General features: G+C 38.8%; 1 protein-coding gene across 3 annotated transcripts in view; it reads right to left on the bottom strand.

Moving 5' to 3' along the window:
* Window positions 1–25,952, bottom strand: part of SCOC (short coiled-coil protein) — a 38,316-nt gene that overhangs the window by 2,570 nt on the left and 9,794 nt on the right. The window contains exons 1-3 of one of the 3 annotated variants that reach the window (XM_005691228.2): window positions 9,072–9,252; window positions 1,104–1,175; window positions 427–510 (exon numbers count right to left, since the gene is read on the bottom strand). In XM_005691228.2, the coding sequence (XP_005691285.1) occupies window positions 427–510; window positions 1,104–1,175; window positions 9,072–9,252 (337 nt within the window). Of the gene's footprint in view, window positions 1–426; window positions 511–1,103; window positions 1,176–9,071; window positions 9,253–25,952 lie in introns of those variants that run through there. The other 2 variants (XM_005691229.3, XM_013970517.2) reach the window with 2 other exon arrangements.

Genomic DNA, 25,952 nt, shown 5'->3' with positions numbered 1-25,952 from the left:
TCGTAAATTCATCCAAAACAAAAAGATATTTTGGTGGTGCAACTGACTTTATTGAAGACATTTAGAAAATGAAAAGACTTGGGTAAGTTCCCTTATAATCTCTGAGGCTAATACACTGTTTTTGCTTTCATTTAAACTTTATTAAAGTGGACTTAATAATACCAAGCAGGGACTTAAAAGGGGTGCTCCTATTATATTAGACCTTAAAGAGGGAAGCACAAGAACACTATTTGACTTCCTTATTGAGACAGAACTGTGTTTTAAAAATCATCAGTCAAAGTTATAGGCAGGAGAAACAAACCATTGAACTAAACTTTGAAGTTTATACATTTTAAAACTGGGCACAGTAACAAAATTTAGCAACATAAATGCTTACAATTTCAATACCTGGATGTTAGTCAAGAAAACTACAAAATGCAAACTAACCTTCAAGTGTGTGTTGGAGTTCCAACACTTGATTAATAAGTCGTGTTTTTTCCTCCAATTCCACCTGATTTTCAGCATCAACTGCTGTAATGAAAAGGTTCAGGTTTACTATTATTAACTACCATTTGTTTAGTATACACATAAAAGATCTGCAAAATGTTTTACATTTATTATCTTCCTTGACTTTATACAAAAGCCCTGTAAAATAAAAGATGGATCCTACATCACAGATGACACCACCAAAGTGAAGGTAAAGTGCTTTACCAACATCTTACAGTTAAAGAATGGAAAGAAAGTGAAAGTGAAGTCGCTCAGTCGTGTCCGACTCTTTGCGACCCCGTGGACTGTAGCCCACCAGGCTCCTCTGTCCATGGGATTCTCCAGGCAAGAATACTGGAGTGGGTTGCCATTTCCTTCTCCAGGGGATCTTCCCAACCCAGGGATCGAACTCGGGTCTCCTGCATTGCAGGCAGATGCTTTATCCTCCGAGCCACCAGGGAAGCCCTAAAGAATGGAAGCTGCCTTAAATTCTTTCTAGAACTAGATAGGATTATAAATAAGTACAAGTGGCCAAGATCCAAGCCTTCCTTCTAAATACTGCTTCTCTGCTCTTTCCAGTTCTTAACAAAGCAATGTGTCTGCCACAAAACATATAAAAAGGAAAACAAAGAACATACCATCCATGTCAGCATTCATCATCTTCGGTAACAAACTTCTGTGCCTTGGATACAAAATTCTTGATGAATGGTCTGCAATAAGAAAAAGAAACATAGATATCACTCAGTCCAAAACAGATATTTTAATCTCCTTTACACATAGTATTATTAAAGAATTAACTAAATACAAATGGAATAAAAATAACATTTGATAAAACTACCCCAAGTCTTCCCACTTAGCCAGCATTAGGGCTGTTCTCCCGCACATCTTTTACACATGGTTTTAATTCTCTGGTTCTTCGTACTTCAGAGAAGGTTTTAGGTGAGACATGTAGACGGGTATAGATGCGCGCACACACACACACACACACACACACAGATGACCCTTCAACAAGGTTTTAAACCATGCAGGTCTACTTACATTCAGATTTTTTTCAATAAACAATATTACAGAACTACTCGACCTGCAGTTGATTCAATCTGCAGATGTGGAATTGGATATATGACGGGTTGACTATAAAGTTGTATGTAGATTTTCAATTGTGCAGAGGGTCAGCACCCCTGATCTCCTTGTTGTTGAAGGGTCAACTGAATAAAAATGTGTGTATACACACACACGTCTGCTGATACATATATCCAAACAGACTGATCACAAAAATTTTTCTCAAAAATTCTGTAAATTATTCAATCCTTTATAGTATTTGAAGACCATACAAATTACTCCTCTCCATTTAATCAAAGTGTCTTCTTAATTGAAGAGGAAGAGTGTTAGCAGTGAAAACTTTATTTAGCCCTTGCCCAAGAGAAGAAGAGCACTTTCATACCACTTCAAGTACTTGTCTGGGAGGGACGACAGAGGTAACAGTCAAAAGCAAAAGTAAGTGACTTTGGGACTACTCAGCAACAACAGCCATCAACTTGGCTATTTCCCCTGTTATATAATACAGGTATCCCCAGGGTTTTTTTTTAAGTTTTACTTAATGCCAGTGCACTTGTATAAAAGACCTACATTAGGACCTGGTTTTGCTAAACAAAAAAAATCTGCGAGGGTTTTCGCTTTCATGAAAAAAGGCAAAAAGCAAAAAACGCCTTCAGTGTTTGTTTAGCAACAGGGTGTTAGAAACAGCGCTCACTGTGAGCAGTGAGTGATACCACCAAGCTCCTGCCTCGAGAACTACACTCAGCATCTCAGCATCAGGCTGCCATAGCTCTGAACTGTGTCTGTGAGCATCTAAACTATGTGAGCATCTGTCCTTTCTATTTTGTGCATCTGTTAGCAAGGTGTGTCCTAAGACAACTGCTTCATCACTTTATGCCATTTCAGCTTCTAAGAGGTAGGAATGGTCTCCTTTCAGAGAGTAGGGAGAAATCTGTATATTAAATGCTCCAAATATCTAATATTCAGTCTTTTTAAAAATACACCTGAAATAGGATTTTCATGACAGCTGAGAAGAGATGATACACAAGTCAAAGCAACAGATAAACACAAAATCAATGCACTCGATTTTACAGTCACATCTAGTATAGGGATGGGATATACTTCTTTTGCCTCTGTTTTCATCTAATACTAAAACCAAAAAGTCTTCCATAAAAGCAAAGTGTTCCAGACTGATTAATGTAGTAGGTAAGGAAAAGAAGCCCGTTTCTGAAATTCTGGCCACATATAACCCAAACAATCCAAAACTCTACGCATGGCTCATCAACAGCTTGACTTTGTCTGAAAAAATTTAATAAGGCAGTAAAATGGGGTGGAGGGGATTTATTAAAGGAAAAATTATTCTCAGAAAAGCACATCAAGATTGGGGAGGAAGGAGAGCACAAAATTAGGGCATGAGGACAGTGCTACAGGATGTATCACATAACCTGAGAGAACACTACTCACACCACAGTCCATGTAAGGCTGCCCTGAGGGCTGAACAGTGCAAAATCTGCCCAACTGTACGTAGCATCCCTGTGCAAAATGGCATTCCCCTTCAACAAAGCAGACCAGAGCACTACCAGCAGTCTCTACATGACGACAACAAAAAGACAAGTAGCCCATTTTTCTTACTGTGATGTGATCAAATAGATGGGTCTCAAAACACTACTAGGACATATTCTAAGTCTTTCAGGAAATTTAGAGTAATAAACAGATTTACTGTATATATGGGATCAAAAGATTTGTTGAGCTCTTCACAGCAAAGTATTTCAGCCATGGATTTTACTTCCTTCAAAACAGGACCAATCCTCAAACTTTGCAATGCCTAAATTAGCACAGTAGTATGTTCTAATATGCTCTCAACACAAGATTGACTTTTTCAACCATAAAATTATTTTTCTCAGTCTACAGTTACCATCAAATCAATCATCTATATCAAGTGTGCACTCAAAAGAGTTAATTTTCAACTCCTGCTCGTACACATAAATCCAAATCTGACATGAAAAGAGAGACTCCATACCAAAGTATCTCAAGTGTGGGAACACTGAAATAAACATGAGGTGCTAAGGCTGGTCTGTTCATCCAAAATGTACCTTAGCTCTCCACAATGGATACAATTGTCTGGGATTCCTCAACTGTGACCTAAGCTGAGGTCAGATCTCATAAAACTTTTTCAAAAGTCACAGTAAATTTTGGTGCCTATCTTTACCTAACCTTGGTCAGTAGAAGAGATCTAGAATTATTTTGATAATTAAGTCCAGGGAGCAGAAGTATGGAGGGAACGAGGATCTAGAAACGTGGCAAGTATTAGTATAGGCCCATTTTCCATACCCACACAGTCAGCTGTGACAAAAGGCTATCATCTTACCAAATACACCTCTACTTTCTTTACTGGCATGGCCAACAGGACCATAACATCCTCTCCATAAGAAGCAATCTGCGTGAATGCTAAGTCCCTTCAGTCATGTCTGACTCTGTGCAACCCTATCTGTCCACAAGATTCTCCAGGCAAGAATATGGGAGTGAGTTGCCACGCCCTCCTCCAGGGGATCTGACCCATGGATCAAACACACATCTATTGTGCCTTCTGCATTGGCATATGGGTTCTTTACCACTAGTGCCACCTGGTAAGCTAAAGAGGCAGTTTAGCACAGTGATTAAGAGCACGGATTTAGACAGTTACTGTTGTTCAGTCACCCAGTAGTGTTACAGGCTCTTGGCGACCCCATGGACTACAGCACACCAGGCCTCCCTGTTCCTCACCATCTCCCCAAGTGTGCCCAAATTCATGGCCATTGCATTGGTGATGCCATCCAGCCAACGCCCTCTTCTCCTTCTGTCCTGTAAGTCCCCACTGGATTTAGATTATAGTGATAGTGAAGTTGCTCAGTCGTGTCCAACTCTTTGCGACCCCGTGGACTGTAGCCTACCAGGCTTCTCCGTCCATGGGATTCTCCAGGCAAGAATACTGGGGTGGGTTACCATTTCCTTCTCCAGGGGATCTTCCTGACCCAGGGATCGAACCCAGATGTCCCACATTGGAGGCAGACGATTTAACCTATGAGCCACCATGGGAGCCTGTATTTGGATTCAAATCCCACCTGTCCTATTTGTAAGATCTGGAACCTTAGCTAAACATCTCGGTCTCGGGTTCTCCATCTGTAAAATGAGGTTAAAAACAGTATGTACCTCACAGTTTTGTTGTGAGAATTTCATGAGTTGATGTATTTAATGTGGGTGTTGTTGCAGTCACATTATATACGGAGCCACCTGGGGAGCCCAATATATAATGTGACTGCACAATACTCAGTAATGTTAGCTACTGTCCTCTTCATCAGAGGGGACTGGAATGCCAAGGTAGGAAGTCAAGAAATACCTGGAGTACCAGGCAAATTTGGCCTTGGAGGACAGAATGAAACAAGGCAAAGGCCAACAGAGTTTTGCCAAGAGCACGCACTGGTCATAGCAAACACCCTCTTCCAACAACACAAGAGAAGACTCTACACATGGGACATCACCAGATGGTCAATACCGAAATCAGACTGACTATATTCTTTGCAACCAAAGATGGAGAAGTTCTATACAGTCAGCAAAAACAAGACTGGGAGCTGACTGTGGCTCAGATCATGAACTCCTTATTGCCAAATTCAGACTTAAACTGAAGAAAGTATGGAAAACCACTAGACCATTCAGTGAAGTGAAGTCGCTCAGTCGTGTCCAACTCTTTGCGACCCCATGGACTGTAGCCCATCAAGCTTCTCTTCTCCATGCATGGGATTTTCCAGGCAAGAGTGCTGGAGTGGATTGCCATTTCCTTCTCCAGGGGATCCTCCCAACCCAGGAATTAAACCCAGGCCTCTAGCATTGCAGGCAGACACCTCACCGTCTGAGCCACCAGGGAAGCTTCCAAAGAACACTTAAGGCCATTAAAAAGATAGAGAGAGAAAGGTTAGCAACCCCATGGACTGTAGCCAATCAGGCTCCTCCATCCATGGGATTTTCCAGGCAAGAGTGCTGGAGTGGATTGCCATTTCCTTCTCCAAGACCATTCAGGTATGACCTAAATCAAATCCCTTACGATTATACAGTAGATTCCAGGGATTAGATCTGATAGAGTGCCTGACGAACTATGGACGGAGGTTTATGATATTGCACAGGAGGCAGGGAGCAAGACCATCCCCAAGGAAAAGGAATGCAAAATGGTTGTCTGAGGAAGCCTTACAAATGGCTGTGAATAGAAGACAAGTGAAAGGCAAAGGAGAAAAGGAAAGATATAAGCATCTGAATGCAGAGTTCCAAAGAACAGCAAGGAGAAATAAAAAAGCCTTCCTCAGCCATCAATGCAAAGAAATAGAGGAAAACAATAGAATGGGAAAGTCTAGAGATCTCTTTAAGAAAATTAGAGATACTAAGGGAACATTTCATGCAAAGATGGACACAATAAAGGACAGAAATGGTAGGGACCTAACAGAAGCAGAAGATATTAAGAAGAGGTGGCAAGAATACACAGAAGAACTATACAAAAAAGATCTTCATGACCCAGATAATCACGATAATATGATCAATCACCTAGAGCCAGACATCCTGGAATGTGAAGTCAAGTGGGCCTTAGGAAGCATCATTATGAACAAAGCTAGTGGAGGTGATGGAATTCCAGTTGAGCTATTTCAAATCCTAAAAGATGATGCTGTGAAAGTGCTGTACTGAATATGTCAGCAAATTTGGAAAACTCAGCAGTGGCCACAGGACTGGAAAAGGTCACTTTTCATCTCAATCCCCAAAAAAGGCAATGCCAAAGAATATTCAAACTATTGCATAATTGCACTCATCTCACACGCTAGTAAAGTAATGCTCAAAATTCTCCAAGCCAGGCTTCAACAGTACATGAACCATGAACTTCCAGATGGTCAAGCTGGATTTAGAAAAGGCAGAGGAACCAGAGATCAAATTGCCAATATCTGCTGGACCATCGAAAAAGAAAGAGAGTTCCAGAAAAACATCTACATCTGCTCTATTGACTATGCCAAAGCCTTTAACTGTGTGGACCACAACAAACTCTGAGAAATTCTTTAAGAGATGGGCATACCAGACCACCTGACCTGCCTCTTGAGAAATCTGTATGCAGGTCAGGAAGCAACAGCACTGGACATAGAACAGACTGGTTCCAAATCGGGAAAGGAGTACGTCAAGGCTGTATATTGTTACCCTGCTTATTTAACTTATATGCAGAGTACATCATGAGAAACGCTGGGCTGCATGAAGCACAAGCTGGAATCAAGATTGCCAGAAGAAATATCAATAACCTCAGATATGCAGATGACACCACTCTTATGACAGAAAGTAAAGAACTAAAGAGCCTCTGAATGAAAGTGAAAGAGGAGAGTGAAAAAGTTGGCTTAAAACTCCACATTCAGAAAACTAAGACCATGGCATCCGGTCCCATCATTTCATGGCAAATAGATGGGGAAACAGTGGAAACAGTGACAGACTTTATTTTGGCTCCAAAAATCATTGCAGTTGGTGACTGCAGCCATGAAATTAAAAGACGCTTGCTTCTTGGAAGAAAAGTTATGAAAAACCTAGACAGCTATTAAAAGCAGAGACATTACTTTGCCAACAAAGGTCCGTCTAGTCAAGGTTATGGTTTGTCCAGTGGTCATGTATGGATGTGAGAGTTGGACTATAAAGCTGAGCGCCAAAGAATTGATGCTTTTGAACTGTGGTGTTGGAGAAGACTCTTGAGAGTCCCTTGGACTGCAAAGAGATCCAACCAGTCCATCTTAAAGGAAATCAGTCCTGAATGTTCATTGGAAGGACTGATGCTGACGCTGAAACTCCAGTACTTGGCTACTTAATGTGAAAAGCTGACTCATTTGAAAAGACCCTGATGTTGGAAAAGATTGAAGGCAGGAGGAGAAGGGGACGACAGAGGATGAGATAGTTGGATGGCATCAACGACTTGATGGACATGAGTTTGAGCAAGCTCTGGGAGCTGGTGATGGGACAGGGAGGCCTGGCGTGCTGCAGTCCATGGGGTCACAAAGAGTGTGACGCAACTGAGCGACTGAACTGAACTGTATTGCCTCTGCCTTTAGCTCTAATACAAGTCACAAGAAGAATTTTAGAAAAAAAAATCTAAAATCTAAATCTCATTTTCACAAATAAGCCAGGGCCAAGACGATAATAGCTTACCCAAGATCATAGTAGTGATTACACAAGAGCCAAGACTACATATAGTCAACATCCCAGTCTAGTTTTTCCCACATCACCACTGGTATGCTCACATCTGAGACCTGAGCTTTTGAGACTTTTCTCTGATATCCACAACCACTCACTTTTCTACATCTAACACTGATTTTCATCATCTATGATCCATTTATTAATGAACTAGTAAGACTACTGAAAGTAACTGTGTTTTAATATACTAAATGTTTTACACATATTATTAGTTCATCAAATCAATAGGACACGGCAATTTATAAATGTGGACACAATCTCAGAAAGGCTACGTATTTTGTCTTAGATTTCACAGCCAAAGTCTGTATCAAGAATTTGAACTCAGATCTAACTATAAAATCCTGCATTACATAACAGAAAGCACTTTAACATGACCTTAATCTAAATTCGCAAAACATTTTACAACCCTTGATGTCAAATTTTCTTGCTATTTCTGCTATCTAAAAACCTAAATGTAAGTTCCATACCCTTCAAGTGGCATCGACTTTCAACAAAGTTTTTTCAGGTACCTTCAAATTCTGACTTGTTCTGGTTAAATAAATCCAGTTTTAAATTCTGCAAAAGGGATTGAGTGCCCAAACAAGGATTTGCTCATAAACGGATCCCCAGAGTGGCTAGCTATACTGGCTTTAATCAATGAATGAGTACAGGCACAGAATATAGAAGCATAGCTTTGGATTCTCAGGTACAGATTCAGCGTTGGAAACATAGCATCTGTCCTTAATGTTATTACGTCATAGTACCAGAATCGATACATTAAACAACAAAACCCTGTCTTTCAGGGATGTCTCTTGTTTCTTCTCCAATCCTAATTCCCCTAGATGTGTCTATGAGGACTTTGAGAGATGCTCATTGAGAAACTAACCCGAGAGCGTCTTTCAGAGCCTGAAAAGATGCCACCAATCCTGGTTTTACCGCTCATTTGCCTCCCTCCCCGCCTGGGCGTCCTCTCCCCCCATCTCCGAGTTCTCAGCAGGTCCAGGCGTGCCAGGTCCCATCCCACCCGAACACAGTCCCATTTCAGGGCTGGACAGAGTCCTTAGACTCCTGAGCGGAGGGCACAAGGCGACAGGAAGTCCCCGCGAACGACCGCCGGCGACCCTCCACAAAGGAACCTCTGGGCCCAGTATTGAGAGGATGAGAAAGAGAGGTTGCGCAGGAGTTCTCCGGGGAGCCAGGCCTCAGCCGCCCACCAAATGCCCAGGCGCTCTTCCCGGGTCCCCGATGCGCCGGCCAGCGTCCAGCCCACCCCGCCCTCCAGGCTCTCAGCAGTATCGAGGCCGCAATTCCAGCCGCTCGAGGCCGGGCCCTTCGAGGTCCACGACTACCCTCACCTGCCTTCTGAGGCGCCGGCAGGGGGAGGGCTCCGTAGGCCGCCTCAGGCCTGGACACTTGGACCAACTGGCACCGGCAGCCCCGCCCTATCCGCCCACAGAGCGTGCGCCGAGACAGGAGTCCCGCCCCTGCCGGCCCTGCTGCCAGCCAATCACCACTCAAGAAAACACGCCTGCGCATTAGCTTCCCGACGCCCCAATCGTCCTATCCCAAAGCCTCAGGAGCCACCTTTTGCCATAACAAAAGGACAGTGGTATCCAATCAGAGTTGAGATCGTTGTAGGCGGGTCCGGGAAGAGCAAAAGCCAATGACAGTACATTAGCTAAGCTAAGCGTGTGAAAGCCTGTCCGGTAGAGGCAGCTTCTGAAGTCTCAGCAGGTCCCTGAAAATCTGGGTCAAGAAATCTGTGGAAAATTCTGACAGCTGTCAGGAAGGAGGTCGGTAAAACTGAACTCTGCGCCAGAGAGAGAAATCCTTCAAATTTAAGACAAGGGCATGTGTGGACATAATAACAGAGAAAGTACGGTGGTTTTCAATTCTAAAAGCAGACTTTGCCATATTTTTAATTTTCCAAATCGGAAAGCTCTTTAAGTGTAACTCTAACGGATAGTTCATCTTCATATCTTCCCCCTATTTAAAATCCATTAGTGCGCCCGACCACTTTATAATATTTTATTTTTTTACAGTAAGAGAATATTTTATTTTTTAATAATATTTTAGAATTGAGAAAATACCTTAATACTACTTTGGTATAGAGCACTTTTGCTCACTTTATAATATTTGATCCTCCCAGCAACCCACAGAAAGAAGCTTAAGAGTAAACTAATGTCCTGCTCAAGGTCATAGACGCGGTGTGAAATGCTGTGTGCGAACCTTTGGGATGTAATGTTACTGACTTGATACCAATCACACATACCCAGCACGTGACACAAAGCAGCATCCTGTTTTGTGGTTGTTATTGTTTTTCCAATTCAAATGTGTTTATTGTTTAATTTTTTATTTTTTCTTAAGTTATGGATGAAAGTATGATAACACATTTACAGGACACTGGGAAAATACAGAACAAAGTTACATATAGTTCCACTGTATATTACAATGATTTTTTTAAGTAGATGAATTAAAATTTTTGGTTGGAGTTTCAGTATCAAACTCTTAAAAGTTAACAATGAATAGACAGAAAAGTAGAAGGCTATAGTAGGCCTGAAAAGCACTATGAACCAATTAAACATAATGAAGATTTATACAATTTTCACACAACAGTAGGATACAAATTCTGTTTGAGTTCCCATAGACTAAAAACCATATCCTGCTTGTTTTTAACATTTGTTATTGTTTTGGCTTTGACACTTTCTCCTGAGTTGTAGAGGTGAGCCTTACATCTACTTGGTTTTTTAACTTTTTACTTCTAGCACAGTTTGCTGACCTTCAGCCTTACTTCCTTTAAGGAATATATAAAAAAAATTTCCATTCAGTGTTTGAGAACTATACCTTCCACTGGAACTAAGATGGACACCATGAGGAAAATTTACTAGACTTCAATGCAGGAACTAAGTAAATGGGAAATAAGAAAGGGGCAACATAAGTCTAATAGTGTCAAAATGAGCGTCTAGAGAGGATGTGTGTGGGCAGCATTCAAAGAATAATAAGAATTTTTCCAGGTTATGGAGTAGTTGAGTTAGATTCAAGAACACTTATTCTTGAACAGGAATTCCATACCTGGATACATCATGGTGAAACTGCAGAACACCAAAGACTAAGAGAACTATTAAAAGCAGATGTCACCCCCCCAGATGAACAGGTTTGGGGGGGTGTTTTTTCTTTTGGTTTTAAATAGGGTAAAACATACATAAAAGATTTACCACATAAATAACTGTTTTAAAGTGTACAGTTCAGTAGTGCTAAGCATATTCTCGTTGGTGTGCAATCAATCCCCAGAACTTTATTCACCTTTCAAAACTGAGACCCTGTGCCCATTGAACAACAACTCCCCACGTCACCTCCACTGCTAGCCCCTAGCAACCATCACTCTTTCTGTCTCTATCAACTATTTTAGGTACCTTATTTAAGTGGAATCATACAGTATTTGTCTTTTGTGACTAACCTATTTTGCTTAGCATAACATCCTCAAAGTTTATCCATGTTGTTCTTGTGTTAGAATTTCTTCTTCTTTAAGGTTGAGTATTAGTTCATGGTATGTGTATGCCACATTTTATCCATTCATCCTTCAGTGGACACTTGAGTTGTTTATGACTTTTAGCTATTATGAATGCTGCTATGAATGCAATATATACAAATATCTCTTTGATACTCTGCTTTCAGTTCTTTTGAGTATATAACCACAAGTGGACTTGCTAGATCATATTGAAATTCTATTTTTAAAGCAACTTTTTAAAATGCAGTATTAACACAAAGACAGACATAAAGAAAGTTAGAAAGGCAAGTGCCTGTACCTGGAAGTTGGTATCTAATTAAAGGTGTTTGGTAAGGAAGAAATATTAATGAAGTTGTGGGAAAAACTATTGTTTCCTCTTCTTCATAGTAAAATTGGCACAATAACTTTGTTAATGTGCTATAGAAAAGACAGATTATGGTGGTTTTAGTTAAACTGGCTATTCATATAAAAATATGAGATTAGATCCTGATTTCACACCACAAATACAATTGAATTACAAATGAAATAAATATGCAGTGTGAAGTAAATATGCATTCTGAACTTTTAGGAAAAAATAAGTATCTTTATGACATCACTGTAAGGAGGAATTTGTTCAGCCAGACAAAACAGTACCATTCGTTAGGAAAGATTTAAATTTTGATTGTTTTATACACAGACAGAAGACATTTTAAATAAAAAGCAAGCCACAGACTGAAAGAATAAAGTTCTGAAACTATAAAGAATCTTAACAAAGATGAAAAATGTAATTCATGTACACCCGTGGCTGATTCATGTCAATGTATGGCAAAACCAATACAGTATTATAAAGCAAAATAAACTAGAAATAAAAATTTTTTAAAAATGTATTCAAATAACAAACAGGCAACTCACAAAAGAGGAAAACTTAGTGATCAGAAAGATTTTTTTAATGTTTACCTTCACTAGTACTGAGGAGATTGATATTAAAACAAGATAAAGGGATCATTCATTAAAAAGATACAAATCCTAACAGCTACAAAATGGCACTGAAGCAAAAACTGATAGAACTGAAATAAGAAACTAGCCCACAACAGTAGTTGGAAAGTGCATGGCTTCCCTCTCTATAATTTGTAAAAAAAATGTACAGAAGATCTATAAGGATACAGATCCCTCCTGAAGCTTGCCTTCACATTAGACTCACCTGGAAATCTCCTAATGACTTCAAAGAACAAGAGTTATTAAATGATACATCCCACCTTTATTAAAATTTTAGTCTTTAGGGTGGGATACTGGCATTAATACTTTTGGAATTTACAAAAGTGGTTTCAACAGAGTGGGATCTATTGATATAGAAGACCTGAATGAAAATTCTATCGATATATTTAACCTATTTGACATTTCTAGAACATTCCACCCAATAACTAGAACACATGTCTTCTTTATAAATGCACATGGAATATTCACAAAAATGGACCATAAAACAACCTCAACAAAGTTTAAATGATTAAAGTCATGACAAAATATTTTCTCTGCCCCTAAAGAAATTAAACTAGAAATCAATAACAAAAAGGTATTTTTTAAAAACCCAAGTAATTGGAAATTAAACTACATGCTTCTAAACAAAATGTGAGTCACAAGAGAAATTAGAAAATATTTTTAATTAAAATGTAAACATGTCAGATTTATGAGATGCAATGAAAGCAGTGCTTTGAGATATTTCCTTACCACTAAATGCTTATATGAGAAAACAAGGGAGGTCTCAAAATAAGAATCCAAGTGTTCACTTGAAGAAATTAGGAAAAGAAGGACAAATTAAACTCAAAAGAAGCAGTTGGAAAGAAATAATATAGAGAAAAACTAATCATGTTGAAAAACTTTAAAACAGTAGAAAAAAATCAATGAAATCAAAAGATGGTTCTTTTAAAGCAACAATAAAATTAAAAGCTCTAGGCAGAATTATCTAGGAAAAGAGAGAAGACACTATAAATTACAGATATCAAGAATAAGAGGGGGCATCATTATAGATTCTATAGACATTAAAAGGCTAATGAGAGACTACTAAGAACAACCTATGCCAATAAGTTTGATAATTTAGATAAAATGGACAAATCCCTGAAAGAAAAAAAAAAATAAAAAGCTCACTCAATAAGAACAGAAGATATGAATAGTTCTCTGTCTATATTTTAAAATTTATCTGTATTTTGAAATGTAATTACCAGGTTAAGCTTCCCACAAAAGATACTTTATATTCAGATGATGTCACTGGTAAATTCTTCTAGTTATTTTCAGAAATTTCATCAATTCTCCATAAACTCTTCCAGAAAATAAAATAAGAAAGAACACTTCCTAACTCATTTTATGAGAACAGCATTACTCGGATATCAAAAGTAGATGAAGACATTAAAAAATATAAAACTGAACATAGACATGAAGTCCTCAACAAATTACTAGAAAATCAAATCCATCAGTTGTCCCTAGACAGGGAGCCTGGGCAATTGTGATGCTGGCTCCATGAGTTTCATTTCTCTCCGTAATCATGTTCTAAAGCTGATTCTAAAATTCATATGGAAATACAAAGAATCTACAATATCCAAAACAGTTCTGAAAGAACAAAGAAAGAGAATCTCAACCCCTACTTACATCGTACACAAAACTGTAAATTCAAAATGGATCATAGACAGAAACATAGAAATAAACAACTTCTAGAAGACAGAGAAGAAAATCTTTGTCTCCTAGGTGTCAGCAAATTTTTTGAGAAAGGTCACAAAAACAATAATAAAATAGAAAAGATTAATTGAACTTTATAAGAATTAAAACTCCATGTTCTTTGAAAGGTATCATTTAGAAAATGAAAAGACAATCACAATACATTATCTAACAAAGGTCTTGAATTTGGAATTTCTAAGAACCTTTTAAATCAATAATAGAGAAACTCCCAATGAAATAATGAAATACTTGCATGTGTGTGTTAGTTGCTCAGTTGTGTCCGATGCTTTGCAACCCCATGGACTGTAGCCCACCAGGCTCCTTTATCCATGGAATTCTCTAGGCAAGAATACAGGAATGGGTTGCCATTCCCTTCTCAGGGGACCTTCCCAACCCAGGGATCAAGCCTGGGTCTCTTGCATTGCAAGAAGATTCTTTACCATCTGAGCCACCTGGGAAGCTGCATTGCAGGCAGATTCTTTACCACTGAGCCACTAGGGTAGCCCAATGGAATAAAAAGGAACAAACTGTTAATATGGATGAACCTGAACTATATTGTGCTGAGTGAGAATAGCCTGGTGGAAAACATATAGACTGCATGATTTTGTTACTATAGAGTCTAGAAGAGACAAAACTTTGCTGTGTAGAACAGATCAGTGGTTGCCTCGGGTTGATATTGGGTAGAGGGTTGACTGAGAAGGGGCTGGTGGGAGCTTTCTGCTATAATGGAAATGTTCTATAATATCTTGATTAGGATGGTGGTTACACAGTGTATACAATTCCCAAAAGGTATCTTCTGTAATTTAAAATGTATATATTTGATTATATATTACTTTTCCTCACCAAAGCTGATTTCTTTCTTTAATGAGAATACTAGCCAGGTTTCTTTAAGGTTTGCAGTATGCTTGGTATGCTACATGTGATATTTTACTCAGTCGTCAATCCAGTGATCTAGGGATTACCAACCCCATTTTACAGATGAGGAAATCAAAGTCAAAGAGTGTCTTGTCCAATATCACACAGCTAGTAATAGACTGAATTAAAACCTATCTTTTTACCTGGAAAATGAGTATCATAATATGTACTCTATTGAATTATTAAAATTGCTAGAACTAAGTGAAAATAAAGCACTGCCTAGACTTTCCAAATTGAACTGACATTGGAACCACAGCCCAAAGAATGTGGTTTGGAACTTACATCTTCAACCTAACCAACTCAAATTCCTACCAAAACAAAAATATCAGCATTCTCCTTGGTACTTAAACAAGACCCAAGGTCTCATAATGTTATAGACAAAATGTCCAAGATCCAGTCCACAGTTATTCAGCTTATGAAGAACCATGAAAATCTCACTTTATGTGAAAATAACACAGCAACTCTGAGATGGCACAAATGTTGAAGTTGTCTTGAAAAGATTTTAAGCAGCTATTTAAAAATACTTGAACAATTATGAAAACTCCTGAAACAAAAGTTATAATCTAAAGTATAAGCAACATAATAAAAGCTATAAATAAGACCCAAATGGAAACTGTATAACTGAAAGATAAAATAACTGAAATTTAAAACTGTCTCCAAAGATCCAGTGGCAGGATGGAGATGAAGGAGAGAAGAATGAACTGGAGGGTACCTCAGTAGAAATTATCCAGCCTTCAAACAGGGAGAAAAATGGTTGAAAAAAAAATAACAAACTCAGAACACAAGGATGACAAAAAAGACCTGGCATTTGTGTCATCAGAATCATAGAAGGAAAGGAAAAAGAGTGTGGTACTGAAAAATATTTGAAGACATACTGGCTTTACAAGTTTGGCAAAAGACAGTTTCCCAGGGGGAGGGGATGACTAGGAAAGTAATGTCTAAAAGGCTTTGTGGGTGAGGCACAGTGAAAAAGACTGTTGAAAGACACTGGTCTTGTCACTGGGCGCCAGTATCATTAGCAATACACAGAGAACCTGGCAGACAGCATTTACTTTCGTGGTGAAGAAGACTGCATCACCAATGAAATAGTCTCGCAAAAACAATTTTTTTTAATGCAGCCTGACCTGATCAAGCCCATACCTAGCAATTTAACAGGAAATACAGAGAACAGAGAAATGTGTTAAATCTACTGTCTGGATAAACATCGAAATCTGATAATGGAACAAAACAGCAACAAGTCAAGAACAAATAGCATGAAAATAAAAGTCCTTTTGTTTAACAAATAAATTGCATTGGAAGAAAAAAGAATGGAGAGAAGACTTGTAGATAAGAAGACACTTAAACTACATTTTTAAAAACAGACCGGGAAAAAAAAAAAGCCCCTATGGTTTATTTTGGATACACCCTTGGAAGATAAAACTATTTTTAAAATGAAGGAAAATGATTACCAATAAGTAGGATATGGTAATTCTAGAGCATTCACCTTTTTTAAAATTTCAGTATCAAACATGTATCTTGCTAGAGAATTTGAATTTAGAGGAAATCTTCAGACAAATTATCTGAAGAAGATAGCATACAAAAAGGTAACCATAATGTCGTCACAAGCAACATGTCATTCACAAAAGATTGCAAACTGGCTAAAACAATGTTGCTGATAATTAAGATGTGTCCTTGAAAGAACAGGAAAAAAAATCTTGAAATGGCAAAAAGTGACCAAAAGGAACAGTACATCCAAGTGAATATAAAAAGGGTATAGAAACCGTGGCAAACTTTATATGAAGTGAACTTTTGTTGTATTGTTTCATTTGCATTACATTTTTCAGTTAAAAAATCGTTTAAAAATAGCCATAAAATTCTCTTCTGAATAAGGAAAACATTCAATAGGGACCACTGAAATTGCATAGAAATAACTCGTCATAAGATGATCATTCATGTGATCTGGAATGTGCATATATTATAAACTACATAAATAAAAGCATAAATTAAAATATTCTTCATAGAGAATGGGGAACTCCAAATTGGAAACTATCATTTATCATTACAAGGCAAAGTATTGTGTAAGGAAGAAATGATAAATAATAAAATAGAGAAACTTCCAAGTTCATTTTGATGTTCTAATCTGACATACTCTCATCAAGCTCATAAAAACTTTGAACTTGTTTTTAGTAATTAGAGGGTTCTAAACATACTGTGGATATTTTAAAGTGAAATATGCTAAATGGAACATTTTGATAACTTTCAAGTGTAACCAGGTGTGTTCCTCATAGTTTACACTCATTAATTTGCAAAATGTGTTTGATCTCATTCCTAAAAAAGAACTCACATTTTCCTTTATACTTATTTTTTTCCCTTGAAAGGTTATTAAATTCATTGGAGAATGAGTGTTGTCCTGAATTTGGTGAGTAAAGAAAATATTCTGCTTGTTGAAACTTGATTTCAAGACTAGACTTAATAGTAGCTATAGTGCTATTTGGTAAATTGTTTTCATATACTTTTCTGAAGATTATAATTTCCTAATAATAACCGATAGTTGGCTAATTTGAAGAGAATCATTTCATTCATTTATTTAATAGAGAAAAATGTAAGAAATTACCAGTGTGTTTTTAGTGCTTCTCAAATGAAAGTTCAGAATTTTAGGGTCTCCATGGAATCAAGATTTGAACTTATCAACAAAAATGAAAATAGTAAGGAATGAGTCTATACAGTCTTGATGCTTATTTTTCTCTAGACTCTCTAATCATTGTTTCCCAAAGATTGTTGCTTATAGCTCTGGTTGAAAACAATGAGCTTTTTAAATAGTTTTGTATTTTCTTGGGTCTTCCCAGGTGGTGCAGTGGTTAAGAATCTGCCTGTCAGTGCAGGACGTGGTTTTGTGAGTTGGGAAGATCCCCTTGAGAAGGAAATGGCAATCCATGTTAGTATTCTTCGCTGAAAAATCCTATGGACAGAGGAGCCTGGTGGGCTACATTCCAAGGGGTTGCAAAGAGTCAGACATGATTGAGCGACTGAACACACACACATACACACACACGCGCGTATTTTGTAATAATAGAAAAATATGAATAACACAGTCCTCAATTTGCAGATATTGTTTTGAACAAAGCTAGGTTTAAAAGTGATGTTAATTGAACGATTAGATTCAGTTCAGTTCAGTTCAGTTCAGTCGCTCAGTTGTCTCCGACTCTTTGCGACCCCATGAATCACAGCAGGCCAGGCCTCCCTGTCCATCACCAACTCCCAGAGTTCACTCAAACTCATGTGCATCGAGTCGGTGATACCATCCAGCCATCTCATCCTCTGTCGTCCCCTTCTCCTCCTGCCCCCACTCCCTCCCAGCATCAGGGTCTTTTCCAGTGAGTCAACTCTTTGCATGAGGTGGCCAAAGTATTGGAGTTTCATCCTCAGCATCAGTCCTTCCAATGAACACCCAGGACTGGTCTCTTTTAGGATGGACTGGTTGGATCTCCTTGCAGTCCAAGGGACTTTCAAGAGTCTTCTCCAACACCACAGTTCAAAAGCATCAATTCTTTGGCGCTCAACTTTCTTCACAGTCCAACTTTCACATCCATACATGACCACTGGAAAAACCATAGCCTTGACTAGACGGACCTTTGTTGGCAAAGTTATATCTCTGCTTTTTAATATGCTGTCTAGGTTGGTCATAACTTTCCTTCCAAGGAGTAAGCATCTTTTAACTTCATGGCTGCAATCACCATCTGCAGTGATTTTGGAGCCCCAAAAAATAAAGTCTGACACTGTTTCCACTGTTTCCCCATCTATTTGCCATGAAGTGAAGGGACCAGATGCCATGATCTTAGTTTTCTGAATGTTGAGCTTGAAGCCAACTTTTTCACTCTCCTCTTTCACTTTCATCAAGAGGCTTTTTAGTTCCTCTTCACTTTTTGCCATAAGGGTGGTATCATCTGCATATCTGAGGTTATTGATATTTCTCCTGGCAATCTTAACATGGAAAAATTGCAACATTGGTATGCAAATGACTGGTTTGGAAAATCAGGTCTATCAACAGGGCAACAAGCATTGGTTTGAAGAAGAGAAAACCCGGATTCAAGATCTGAGTCGAGCTATATGTGTTCATTCAATTTTTCATATAGTCACTAGTTTAAAAGTTTAATGTTCATTAGCACTAGATGCTGTAGTTGTTGTTTAGTTGCTCAGTTGTGTCTGACTCTTTTGTGACCCCATGGACTGTAGCCTGCCAGGCTCCTCCATCCATGGGATTTTCCAGGCAAGAATATTGGAATCAGTTACCATTTTTTTCTTCAGGGGATATTCCCAACCCAAGAATTGAACCCGGGTCTCCTGCATTAGCAGATGGATTCTTCACATCTGGGAAGCCCAGATGCTGTAAAGTATCCACATATTTGAAATTGACCGTAAGGCTGTGGGGGATGAGTCAGTTTACCATACACCTCTGCTTCCTCAGATGAGAGACTGAGATAAAGTTAATTCTGCTTCTCTAATATTGTATAAAATAACATTGAGGAATTTATCAAGTAACACTTTTAGCAGTTGGTTGCCCATGTTTAAGAGTCAGCCTTTGATGCTTTGGTTGTGTCTAACAGTCCATTCCTTAGCTCCGTGCCTGCCGTAAGATCTGAAAGCTTTCCTGGGCTAGTTATCTTTGAGCCACTCCATTTGAGCTTTTATGATTTGGGGTTTCTGTGATTCTCTACACATGAATCTACCATTATCAATCATTTCATAGCTGAGTACCTATTCCACTTAATTTTTATAAAATCAAGACTAAGCATCAGGCTCTTGGAACATAAAAGGGATTCAGTTTAATAAGACAAAATGATTCTTTGAAGGGCAGAGGAGTCAGGGTGGCAAGGAAATTAACATTTTATAAAAGAAAGCATGTGAGTTGGTAGCAAGGCTCTAAAATGCTGGGCTGCTGATAGGTTTTCTTACTTTAGATACACAGACATAATCCTTATAGTTTTCTGTTTCCCTGGAAATCATTTACACTAAATAATCCACTTGGGAGAGTTCCTCTGTCAGACTGTGTAAGGAACTGGGATTCTACACAATTTACAAGCTTACAAGTTAGCCCGCTTTGATTTCGTGAATGCTGGGAGAAGATGCGAGATGTCTATGTCCAAGTCCAAGGCTCTGTTCCTCATGGCTCACAGCACGTGAGCTTCATGCTGATTTGCTTCCACTTCCCATCCTCCCCCCCAGCATCCTCCACCAGACTGGCACCTGCACACAGAGGGCTGTTATATGGGAGGAGTGCTTAGCTCACAGAAGTCCTTGCTTTTAAGGCAAGTGGAAGCAAGCTCACTCTCCATTCTTTATGAAGAGTAGAAGGCATGACCTTGTCCCTTAGAGTTGTTCTCTGCAACCACACCTTCTGAAACGGCCTGGGTAATAGCCAGGCAGGGCCATGTGCTCTTGGCAGACCATCAAGAATTGGCGGTGACACTCAGGCCCCATGGCAGACTGCCTCAAACCTCTAACCTCTTTAGTGCGTGACAAATTCCTAATTTCCTTCCTCCTACTTTATACAGTTATTTCGAGGGAAACAAATGGGACAGATAGGACCAAATGTCTTATAAGGCGATGGTGGGATGCTATCAGTCAAAAAGGAAGCAAACTACACTAGCTGGCATTGAAGCAACATGAATAGAAGTCAATGGCATAGTCACAGTAAACACATTTTTAAATACATCATTATATTTTGTGTCTCCCCCCACCCTTTCTTTTTTGCTATGTCATCAAACTTTGCAACAATCAGAAGGCAAAACAAGCCTGTCTGTAGTTTGTTTTGAAAACAAATGGTTAAAATTATTAATTGCCAGGGTAATTAGTAACACTTATCGCAGCAAAAGCAGATCAAGGGTTCCTCAACTTGAAGCAGAGATTCAGCCAGCCCCCTTTCTTCTTCTCTAATGAGGGAAGAAAACAAGAGAATGTCTTGCTTACTAAGGGACAGGTGCTTTGCCTGTCCTGCTCGGATATGGCCTTAAAGCTGTAGAAGAAATAACTCCTCAAGTTATCGAAAGAGCTGAATAACTTGACAGAACCACAAAATTCCTTGCTACTCATCCTTGATGGTAGAATTGTGAGTTCTGGAATCTGAAGTAGGTTTTTTGTATGTACTACATGAAGCAAGGTTATGAGAAAATAGGATGTAATTTTCATTTGGGGAGAAAATTGATACGCCCTTCAAAGGCATCCTGGAGTTCTTTCTTCTCACAGGAGTTTCTTCAGAGGCAAGTGCTATGGATCTTTCTGTTTCAGGGCGTTCATTTCGCTTAGGGCATTGTTTCTCTCACTTAAAGAGTTTTATCTCAAAATAAGTTTTAATGTTTTCTAACAAGCATCACTGGCCACAATCCAACTCAGCATTTTAACATTTCTAGCACACGTCTCTGCGGTTTAGTTTTGGATTTTATGTAAAAGGTACATAATCTACTGTTAATGTCACCTCAGCAAAATGTCATCAACCCTAAAAAGCCACTGGCTTGGCCATGCTCCAAGTGACCACCTGCAGACATGGGAATTCAAGTGCTTGGTGGCCTGCGGGTACTAAGAGTATCTGAACAGAAAGCCTCCTATACCTGATTCCTTAAATTCCTTGAGGAAGAACCAGCTGATTTTCTTAATTCACGGAACCCAACTGCCAGCACAGTGCCTCATACATGTCTGTAAATGTTGGTTGAATGAACCTTCTGTTCTGGGTCCTTCCTTTTTCTATCTCATGAAAAGCAGATGTGTCTGTGCTGCGATAGAGGATGACACGGTATTTCCACAGTGTCTTTTCACTTCAGAGCTCACATGACTTTCTACCAAATTACCTCACTGCCTCTTAGCACATCCCAGTGGGAAGGGAAAAAAGCCAGTCATTTTCTTTATGGTCCGAGTCGTGGCCCTTCACACTTACAGAACGTTAGGCACATATGAACCATCACCTGTAACGACAACTGGGGTCACCTCATCAGAACTGACGTCTCTGGCAGCTGTCGGGGGATCAGAATACCCTGAAAGACAACATGACCAACGTTTGGAGGCACAGAGAGGGAAATGCGAGAGACTTGGTGCCATTTATTCTCTTTGAGATGGTACACTGGTGACCTCTAGTGGCAAAATTGATTCAAGATAAGTTTCTATTTCACCACGAAAAATGTTTATTTCAATCCTCCAGTTCTCCTTTCATTTAGTAGCATTTTCTACTTGCAGGATCACCTTATATGTGCACAATGATTTATGTGTAGCTGTTCATATCCAAACATTTTTTCATTTCATAAATTCAACTTTTGAGCTGGAAAGAGTTCTCAGAAGAATTTGCCTGTTTTATTTCATTATCTGTGGAAAATGAAACCTAGAAAAATAAAATGACTTGCCTGAAGTCTCCCCTCAGGGGTGGATCTAAAAGTCTACTGAGCCTTGGACTGCAGCCCAGCTTACATCCTCCCGCAGCAGCCTCAGGGGTTTTCAAGGGCAAACTGCCCATCCAAGCCCCTGCACCCTGAATCTCTAAGTCACAAAATAGTGAACAAACAAAATGACTGTTGCCTTACAACGTTAAGTTTTGGGATATGTTGTTGTACAGCAATAATAATCAAAACAAAGAATTTATTTAGGAAGTTTCTGAGTCTATAAAAAATACTGAATGAAAAGTACAAAATAATGAACACTTGTCAAGTATGAATTAATATTCTATTAAACATCAGCTATAAAAAAAATCAAAGAGCTCTCAGATTAAATGAATACGTATTCTAATTGACAGAAATAAGTTCTCCTTCCTCCATTAGACTGCACATTTTAAAGATATGTGCATTTTAAAACCATGAGCCCAAAAGAAGACATATGTGTTCTGTACCCTATAAAAATAAAGAAGTCAATCTCAATCAAAAAAGTATACTTTGAACTCCTAATGTGTTGGTCACTTAGAATATATGAGTCTCTCAAAGAGCTTATAATCTAGTTGTAAGACACATCAAACCAATATTAGTTGGTTTCAAAATATCCCCTCTAAATACTTGCTAATTAGTAAAAGAAGGAGGAAGACACCGCTGTAAGCAAGGGATCAAAGTGAACCTCACTAGTAAAGGGATAAATAGAGAGTATGTGCCACCTGGTGCAATGAGCAAAACACAGTATCACTTCCAGTATTGCCAAGTGTGTGAATGTGGAGGACCCTTTTACAGAATAACTGCCCTGTAATCTTTCAACGCATCAGGGTTACAAAAGTCGAGTAAAGACTGAGGACTTGTTCCAGGCTGAAGGAGGCTAAAGCGACATGACATCCAAATGCAATGTATGATTCTAACTGGATGCTTGTACCATCATAAATATAATCAAGACAACTGGCAAGACTTAAATGCACTTTGAAGATGAGGTGGTAGTAATGTACAAATGTCATTTCCCTGACTTTGTTGGTTGTACTGTGATTATGAAGGAGAGAGGCCTTGAGGGTCCTTGTTTGTGGGAAATGCATACTCATGTATGCATTAGTATCCAGGGAGGATGGGGCATTAGACTGGCAGCTTACTCTCAAATAGTTCGGGAGAAAGGATCCTTCTTCATGGATTTTCAAATTTTGGACCTTGAGATTATTTCATAATAAAAGTAAAACTTAAATAAAATATGACTGTGCTGAAGGGTGGGCTTCCCTGGTGGTTCAATGGTAAAGAATCCACCTCCAAATGCAGGAGATGTAGGTTTAATCCCTGGATCAGGAAGATTCCCCTGAAGAAGGAAATGGCAACCCACTCCAGTATTCTTGCCTGGGAAATCCCATGGACAGAGGAGCCTGGTAGAAGTCCATGGGGTTGCAAAATAGTCAGACACAACTGAGCAACTAAACAACAAGTGCAGAAGGGTAGCATTTACAATTTAGGTCTTATCTCCCCTGCTCCCCACCCTCTGTGCCTAGCATGTCCTATAGCCAAATCTACCACTTGCTACATTTTATTTTACTAAGGCAATTGACTGCATGCATCATTAAAAAGGCAGAAGGCAGTAGTGATATTTTGCTAGGTGCTCTTAATCCTAGAATCTGAGCAAACTCCAGGAGATAGTGAAGGACAAGGGAAGCCTGGCGTGCTGCAGCCCATGGGGCCACAAAGAGTCGGACACAACTGAGCAACTGAACAGCGACAATCCGAGCACTGGTGCTTTCACATACTTCTCAAAATCAGCACTCCTGTTAGGATTTGTGTTTTACTTCCATATATCAGAAAACCTTTTAATATTATCATTAAGAAAAAAATATTGCATAAATAGAACATGAAAATGTAATGCTCATAATCTCTTCACACTACTAAATACATTTTCCTGAGTTTCTCTTCCATCCCAGTCCATATACATAAATTACTTTCACATGGTTATGATCACAACTTGGGTGCGATTTTATACTCTCTCTTGTCTGAGCATACTCCAGTATTGTTAGCGAGCCTCAGGGGTGCTTCTTGCCCTCTGATGCTAGATTACATTTTGAAACACTAACCTCATAACATAACTAAGGGGCCATATTTCATTGCCCAGCACCTGAGCACCTTACTGTTTCCACCTTGTCGGTATAATGCAGTTATGCTATCTGGTAATCTGTGTCCTGATGCGTTGTCATTTAATGAAGGCTTTGAAGTCACCGGACCTGGACTGCTCGCCCAATTCTGTTTCATATTATGTTGGCCAAAACAGTTGGTTCAATTTCCCCATAAGATGGCACAGAAGAACCCAAATGAACCTTTTGGCCAACCCAACACAAATTCCTAAACCTTTCTGAGTCCGAGTCTTCGGACTGAAAAAACAGACGTCATACTATCTATTAATATAATATCCATTAATATAATAATATCTTACGCTATTTGTGAGGATGAAATAAGACAGTGAATGTGAAATTCTCAGCACAGTGCCTGGAATGTGTTAAGGTCTTGATAAATTTTATTATCATTTATTGAAGGATACATGACAAAATGTGGGCCTACTCCAAATACTTAATTTTGTGACTCTCCTGGTTTACTTGTGATGGATGGTGGGTCATTTTTTAGATGACATCACATATCCAAAAGTTCACTAGGATTTCTAAAGAAACCAACTGATTTTCTCAGTTTCTCCAGAACTGAGAACCTATGGGAAAAATAAAGCGACAGCTGACTGATGATCTTTCTCCAATGTCTGCTTTCATTTTTCTGCATAGTACCCCTAAAAAAAGTTTTTTAAAAGCCCTTAAAAATCTAATCACTGGAGCATGACAGAAGTATTGCACACAGTTTGCTTTCTAAAGATAACTAGTTCACTGTGAATTTGCCTAATTTCTTTTATGTCAAATGATTACATACGATGGAAAAAGGATAATGTCTCAACTTACCAAATGAACCAATAAAAGAGTTACTGCTTTCTTAGCAGAAAAAATTCTACAAAATATATTCTTTGGGAATTTCCTTGAAATATAGGTAATTGTGTATTTGATGATCACTAAGTATTTCACAGAAAGGCACTGGCTGAGAAATTCAGTCTGCCTGAATTATAACTGCCAACTGTTCAGTTGCTCAAATTATACATCAACTATGTTTTATTTAACATAAACATAGAAATTCTGTTCTTACAGTATTTTAAAGGAGAAGGGCTAGGAGTCCACTGTACATTGAGAAACACTGTCCTGGCACAAACCTCAGGTCATTTAAAATACTAAAATTAAAAAAGGTAAGGAACATTGTTGAAAAAAATCTCCTAAATACTTCTATGAACAAATCTTTCTGAATAGTTATCATAACCTTGGAAAAACCCACTAACCTTGCCACCAGCAATGCAAATGAAGGCTCAATATTCACACAGATGGGCAAGTATGAGTTGTCTTTTGTCTGTTGGGAAAAGGGAGTGAAGATTCTCAGAATGGATAAGAAAGGACGAATGTGTCTTAAAATGCAAGCTTTTTCCAACAGTTTTTAGAGTGTCATGGTACCAGCAAGAAGAAAACCACGCATGTGCACAGCCAAAATCATTAAGCTGACAATGAAATGTGTGTGTGAAAAAACAGGGGAATAATGATTAAATGGGGAAGCAAGCCAGTAAGGGCTAAAAAGAGGCTACTGTTGGCTGCGAGCATCCCTGGGAGGCTGGTGGACAGAAGACCCAGGTCGTTGTTACAGAAAGGCAG

The sequence above is a fragment of the Capra hircus genome, chromosome 17 (assembly GCF_001704415.2).
Source record: "Capra hircus breed San Clemente chromosome 17, ASM170441v1, whole genome shotgun sequence".
NCBI lineage: Eukaryota > Metazoa > Chordata > Mammalia > Artiodactyla > Bovidae > Capra > Capra hircus.
Note: the sequence above shows the minus strand (reverse complement) of the source record. Positions and strands in the feature narration are given on the sequence as shown.